We start from the raw sequence: 7,500 nt of genomic DNA, 5'->3' as shown, positions 1-7,500 counted from the left end.
ATTTTTGCCCTGGTGGATCATCAAGGGATCTTTAACGTGCGCAACTTGCACGCGGGACCTCAGAGATTTCTTGCCCTCGTCCGAGAAGGCTAGAAGGTAGATCTTTTCTACCGTAAGATCAGGAGTGTGGCTGAAAGACAACTGTGTAAGAAGGAGCCAAGGAGCAGCAGTAGAAAGGCTGCAGAGGGCGTCCCGAGCCCAGATGAGGGGGCAAAGGAGGTGAGGGGATGTTGCAGAAAGTGGAGGCGAAAGCAGAGGACAGGAAAGCAGGTGAAAGGAGACAATTTAGAGAAGAAAAATTTCCGTCCCTCTCCGGATTCGAACCCGAGACCTATTGAATGATAGTGATAGACGAACACCATAGGCCACGAGAACCCCAGATTGTTTTACCATGTCTGCTTTGTCACCGACACAATTTTATTTCTGCGTTCTGGATTCAGGCAATAGTATAGAGTCCAAGGGATGCAAACGATACTGACAATGCAATCCTCATAATTTGCTTCGCTTGCTTCCCTTGAAGGTCTTGTCTGGCCCGGCACGTTATAATGTTAACGTCCTAAAATTACAAACTGTTTTCTGATGAATATGTATTTGTTTGATATTTGCCAAAAGGGGAAAGATATTTTGATTTCCTTTTGATGTGTTTTCATGACTTGAAAAGTGTGGCTCATTCCACACTTTTACGTTCGTCTTGTTGTTTGTGTTTTTCAACATCTCAAGGGGCATTAGGGAAAAATTTTGTTTGCAGCCGCCATATTGAATTACTGACATAACTGGAAGAAGGAAATTAGGCAGGATGATTGGAAGCGTTTATAGTGGAGCTATCGATTACGCACATTGAGGTATGACGGGGTGGGTTTTTTTTTGTTTCGATTTCGTTTTAGATAGATCTAAATAGATCTACTTCTCGTTTAAGACAGGTTTGTCCTTAATTCTCCTGGTTACGGGTAGGTCTAAAAGAATGTAGTCTAGATTCTGCATTTCCTCGTTCTGAACGGATGATGTTGGTGATCAGGAAAAGAAAGGAAGCGGTGGACAACAGGTTTCTTCCGCTTTCTTAATTAAATTGTTATAGAGTATAGAGGACGTCTCTTGTAGATCTCAGTCTAGAGTATAGGGCATCTAGATCTAGATCTAGAATCTAGATATATCTAGATATATCTCATTGTTATTGCCTGGCTTCTGGGTCTAATTCTAGATCTAGATCTAGGCCTACTAGAATCTAGAATCTAGATATCTAGGCCTATTGAATTGGCCTACTCTATGTCTATGGGCCTACAAATGAAAAACAATGGGAGGACTTCCGTAACATCGCGGCTTTTGAACTATTGAGTAAACGACGAAAAGCAAAAAGATTTAACTAGTTTCTAGCTGTGGTGATTCTACTGAAAAATAATGGTGTTTTCTGAAACACCTAGTCCGTGACGACACCACTGGCGCACAAGTGATCCGAATTATCCGTTTATTTGCAAACAAATAAACCGATTTCTTGAGCAAGTGAACCTTTCTCGATCACAAATAGCATAGAATCAAAGCACAGGTTTAAAAAAAACACCCAAAAATACTAGATTTTGGACATTCTTGGAAGTTTGCATTGGTGTGCTCAAAATGACAGTGTCCAGGAATCACAAAAAAACGAACATTTTTGGCAAAAAATTTACAAACTCAAGATTGTAAGGCTGACACTGGGTCTGAAACTGCTAATATGGGTTCTACATCCTATATTTAACATATGTATAAGTTTTGGCGGAATAAATACTAATGCATAACATTTTATGCACACTAATGTGAGATGTATGTCTGTGTTTTTCCCCACGTTTTGGCAAATGGAATGCAAACAAACAAAAATTTCGGATTTTTTCCGTAATTGCTCATGTTCATATAAATGTGACCTATCTTTATCATCCGTATGCAGCATCAAGTGAAAGCAAATAGGCTCTTCAACAGAAAGGTGAAAAAAACTAACCACGCCTTATAATTAGACTTAACGAGACCATGACTTTTTTAGCCTCTGGACATGACAATTGAAAAGGTTTAAAACGGACTTGATGCTAAGGAAAGTGATGATAAACAACTTTAGTGCTTCTTCTTATCTCCTTCATGGTCCTCCATCGGCAGCAATGGGCGCTCAGTCTCTTCGGAGAAGTTTTTATGTGGAACTAGTAGGTTCATTAAAACGTGTGGTAGCAAAGCCGTGAAACAAAATACAGGCTCTTGAACAGACATGATGAAATCACAGAAATTGTGATGCGGACGTTTTTTTATATTCCCATATAGACTCAAAACAAGTCAACAAGTGTGGTAAATAACCCCTTTCGACTTGGTAGTAATACCCATTTTATCCGTTTTTTAAAATGAAGTGACTATTTCTCGAATGCTCGGGAAAATAAAGTTGACCTCTATTTCTCCTAACCGTTTCCGTTCTTGAGATTTTTTGGTTATTTGCAAGAATTCGGCCTCTCATCTTTCACTCTGCCATTCTTCAAGGACTGGGAAGAGGCATTTTTTGTATTGAATTCAATTTCTAGAGCTAGAGATTTTTAGATCATGTCTGAATATTCAGATACTTCAATTGTGGTTGGGGCTACGTTCCCGTACTATACTTCATTTGAAAATGCCTTTTAAAGGTACTGCAAGAAAACAAGGCGAGTGACCTATTTTGCCTTTAGTCACCCCTAAATAAAGTAAAAATTAAATCACAAACAAATCCCTCCACGCCCCGTTCACACCTTATACACACTCCCATGCGCGGGCCACTCCATTCGCAAATTACCAAAAAATCTCGAGAACGGAAACCGTTTGGAGAAATAAGAGTTCAAGTTTATTTTCCAGAGCGTTGAGAGAAATAGAGCCGGCCTTTTTAAAGTCTTTTTCCCCCCATCATTAGAGGCTAAAGATATAACGGAACAATGACGAGAAACATCACATATATGTCCATTCACCAGAGCTGTCATCCAGTCTGGGGCTTTCTTCCCAGCAGTTTATCGCCAAAATTCGTTCTCTTCTTTTTAAACACTCAACCTTTTACCACGAAACATTTCCTTTCCTGCTTTCAGTTTCACTTCATAACAGTTACCATCTGCCATCTATATTGTCACGTTTTCACCGCCTACGTTTCTTTGTATTTTCCACATAGTTTTGCAATTTCAATTATATAAATTGTGCCATTGGAACAAAAAAATGCTTTCTAGGGCTATATCCTCATTCAAAGTACTTGATGATACACAGAAATTTGCACATCATTGTAGCATCAGGTCCTGCTTTGATGATGAGATGAAAATTACATATGCATGCATAGATTTAAAATAAATAACCAACTTTTGAAACTACATATTGTACCGATATGTGCTTCTCTTCACTCAAACTCAAAACTAAGCTTCCAAGTGGTGTCTTGTAGAAAGTGTGGCTCCATTATTTTTCTGTCTATTTTGAATGAAGACTGATTTTCTAATAGATATTACCCCTGATTAGGCCTTACAGTCAACATGCTTGTTCCATCACACCTTGTTGTTCTATAATTCCTAAGTATATTTCTGAGTGTAAGTGAAAGGGTGACCTTAACAGTTGCGTAATTTTTTTTCTAAAGCTGAAAATTTTGGTCAGAATGTCTAATCGAAGATAGGGTAGGTTGGGGCAACTTCGACAGGTTTGTGTAGTGCCACAAAAGTAACCTATACTGCTCCCGCCTTTATGAAAGAACACAGACTATCTTGGTATCGTTCTGTCAAGCAGCCATTCTACTTCTCGATTATTATGTTCTTTACTCTATTTGCATTCCGAATTTTCAACCAATCACGATTTTGTGGCATACCCACGCTTGGGGCAACTTCAACAGGGGATGGTGCAAATTGCACCCCCCGCATGGGGCAACTTCGACAAAGGCTGAAAGAGTAAGAATACTGACTGACAGGGGCTGTAGGCAACTTCGACAGGGGGCGGATATCTTCAACAGTAGGCCTAGCCTAGGCTACTGAGTGCTTATTCAACTTATTGTGCCCCCCCCCTCTCTCTCTCTCTTTCTCAACTCCTCTAGAATGCTGAATTTTCTGTCTATCTCTCTCTGTCTCCTCCCAGTCCTTCCCCCCCCCTCCCCCCTCTCCCTCTTTCTCCGAGCATGCACACTCACGAAGACACACACTCACATCATAGGCCTACGTGCGCACACGTACGCACGCACACACACACTCTCTCTCTCTCTCTCTCTCTCTCTCTCTCTCTCTCTCTCTCTCTCTCTCTCTCTCTCTCTCTCTCTCTCTCTCTCTCTCTCTCACACACATACACACACACACACGCACACACACACACACACACTCACATTTAGCTCAGAAAATGCGATAATTGAGCAGTCTAGATCTAGTCTAAGTCTAAATTTCTGCTAGTTTCTATCTGACCAGTCAAGGAATTTCAGCCAACGGTGAAAATAATAAAAACAAACACAAGATATTAATAAATGTAATAGTTTGTTAGTAGCCTACTGGTGATTCTGTTTATGAAGCTGGTAGTAGAAATTGGCCCACCCCCCTGTTGAAGTTGCCCAGTTTCGCACTTTTGAAGTTGCACCAACCCCCAAAATCTCACCCCATCATTTTGAATAAATCATTTTAATTCAAATAATCAACATTTCTAATTCTAGTTGGATTTAAATGAACCCAAGGATACCAAAGTTTGGTTATAAAAATAACTGATTAGTATTTTGAAGTAAGAAAACAAGCGTGTGTAAGAAAGTAAATGACAGGTGAAATATCGATTTTTTTCTTCAAGAGCGAAAAGTACGCGGCAACGGAGCGCCGAACTTGGATGGGTGTTTTCTGGAGCTTTCTGACTAAAAAAAGAAACAAGTGGAAGCTTAGGAAGCCCAAATTTTATTTTTAGATAGAATCAAATGTGCAACGAATAAAAGTGGGCTTTGATAATTCCACGACACAGGGGTCAGATGATTCTCAAAAGCCAAGTCTAGGTTGAGGCTGTCGAAGTTGCCCCATGGTCGAATTTGCCCCAACCTACCCTAGAAGAAATTATCTCTTTTTTTGTATTTTACTCTCATTCTTTCAGATAGTTATGATGGTTATCACCATACACCATTTGACAAATGAACTCACTTCCTCAAAGTACTCTTTGTTGTACCCTTTGTTGCTATTATAATGGATAATCCTGAATCATCAGCAAATTGAAAACTAATTATTTCTGTCTGTTCAGTATCGTTTATTAAACATTTAATGTTGTCATTGTGTTATAATCAGCTTCAACATGATTAGAGTTTCAGTGGCCTTTAAATGAAAACAAAACAACTTTCTAACTTTTAAGTGTGTAGGACTTTGGTGAGAATGCTGAGAATTAGATTGTGATATAATAATAGTTTGGGGCATTGAAAAAGGCCTTTTGTGACTGGAACAGGACGGGCCACAGGGACAGCCCACTTTTTTGTCAATCTTTTGTGACCTTCAAGTATGAAAAACAAAAATGGGGGGATTTGAAGGGGGTTCAGCCATTGGGCTGACATACAGAGATGCAAAGCATGTTGGGAGTACTGTGTGGTGTTACTGTTGGTCACTTTTGCAGGCAGATCTTTGGCACTATGGTTATGGAAACTCTGCAGCGTACCCCCAGTGCTACTGACTGAAGTTGTCTTTAGGTCATTCCCAAAGGGGGGATATTAACATGTTCTTATGCACAGTAGAATTGTAAATGGGCTGATTTATCATACTGTGCCGAAACAACAGGGGAAACTGCTGCTTTTCTTTCCTCATCCTTACTAAATTGTCATTTTCCTCTACATAAAGTTCTTCTGTATGTTTGTCACTCTCTTGTAAACTGCTATTTCAGGGGTGCCTTGATAGACAAAGCAGACTGTGATGTTGGGGCTAGATCTAGAGTTGAGCAGAGTAAGCCTGATTCCCTGTTTGGACTTCTCTGTTGACATCCACCCCTTGGCGCTCATATATATATATGACCTTATGCAGTTGCGAGGGCAGTAAAAACCTTAGTAAAACATAAAACAAACTGCAGTGTGCAAGGCTTGACAGGCTACTGTTTAAATTTTAAAACTAGCTCTTCAGAACAGTTATTTTGATCCTGTGGATTCCTTTGCTTTTGACTTCATTATTAGGCCCTATATGAGCGGATCATTTCCATTCTGTTTTTGTTTAAAAAATAGTAAGATTTATAATACTTTTGATCTTTTCAGTGTATCAAGTCCAGAATAATCAGTCTTAGAGTAAAACGAAGGAAGAGCAATCGTCATAAAGGTAAGCAGTAAAATATTATGTGTGTGTGTGGGGGGGACGGAAAATTGCGCAAGTTTTGCCTTGTTATGCAACAGATTACTCAATAAGCCTCCTTCCTATGGATGGTACATTGCGCAGGTTTTTGAGTGTGGGATTGATTCTGAAGTAACTGGTTGAATCAGAATTGCGATCTTGACTATGAATGAGTGTCCACTAAAAACAGTTCAAGTACATGTAGTAACCTCACTACCAGGTTGGGTATCATGGGTGGGGGTTTCAATATAGCTCATCACAGCTTATCAAAGTCGACAGCTGAGAAGGTAAATATCGCTTTTATCTCCATTTTCATCAAGTATTTTAATCAGCGATTTTTAAGAATTGTGCTCTCCTAAAGACATTATGATTATCCTGCTCGAAATCCGTCTTCTACCTCCTTGTGAGCTGGGGACAACAAGTATCAAGTATCCTGAAAAAATATATTAATGAAATAACAGTCTTAATAAAATTGGCTAACGGAAAAGGGATACTAAATTAAACTACGTACAGAATTTCAAGTCGATACTTTGTTGAATACCTAAGAAATACTTGATTCCAAAAAATCCCTGCGCAATTTTCCATCAGGTTTTGGAAAATTCCTTTGAACTTTTTGACAATAGGATTAAAAACCTGCGTAATTTTCCGCCGCCCGTGTGTGTATATATGTGTGTGTGTGTGCATTTGTTAGTCACTTGGAAATTGTATATTTATACACAGCTCATATATATATTTCAAAAGATATCAAATAATAATATGTGATACATGTATTCATTTCCACACCATCCAAAAAATAATTCATCAAGTGAGACTCGAGGCCATTAACAACTGGTCTTTCTCTTCGTCCTCAAAGTTATGCTGAGAACTAGATCTAGATGCTTTGGGTTTTTATATGCTCTTTATGGGTGGTTGGCGGGTGCTCTGGTGTGGTTTGTTTCTTCTTACCTCTCTATCAAACATCTATCGTCCTTATCTCCCCTTCTTTTTTATGTTTGTTACTCTCTTATAACACCTCTAAACTTCTGGCGCTCACATGACCTTATGTAGTTGCGAGTGCCGTAAAACCTCTACTAAAACTAAATGCTTTTTAACATACTTTTCTTGGTGAAGATCTAAAATGTGATCAGGCTTTCTGTATACATTTGTACATCACATCTCTTGCTCTTTCTTTATCCAGCTCATTCCGTACACCTTTTTACACACTACACGATACAGTCACACAGAGAGAGAGAGAGAGAGAGAG

General features: G+C 39.2%; 1 protein-coding gene across 6 annotated transcripts in view; it reads left to right on the top strand.

Annotated features, from left to right (window-relative positions):
- The window catches only part of LOC101847344 (MAGUK p55 subfamily member 5), a 72,680-nt gene that overhangs the window by 11,143 nt on the left and 54,037 nt on the right, over nucleotides 1–7,500 (top strand). For 4 of the 6 annotated variants that reach the window (XR_004858573.1, XR_004858572.1, XM_035969946.1 and 1 more), the window contains exon 3: nucleotides 6,185–6,245. Coding sequence is in view for 2 of the 6 variants with exons in the window: in XM_035969946.1 (XP_035825839.1) it covers nucleotides 6,185–6,245 (61 nt within the window). In the remaining 4 variants the exon portion in view is untranslated. Of the gene's footprint in view, nucleotides 1–738; nucleotides 843–952; nucleotides 1,043–6,184; nucleotides 6,246–7,500 lie in introns of those variants that run through there. The other 2 variants (XM_005098988.3, XM_005098989.3) reach the window with 2 other exon arrangements.

This window comes from Aplysia californica, unplaced genomic scaffold (assembly GCF_000002075.1).
Source record: "Aplysia californica isolate F4 #8 unplaced genomic scaffold, AplCal3.0 scaffold00199, whole genome shotgun sequence".
Classification (NCBI taxonomy): domain Eukaryota; kingdom Metazoa; phylum Mollusca; class Gastropoda; order Aplysiida; family Aplysiidae; genus Aplysia; species Aplysia californica.
This window is presented reverse-complemented; position numbering and strand designations above follow the sequence as displayed.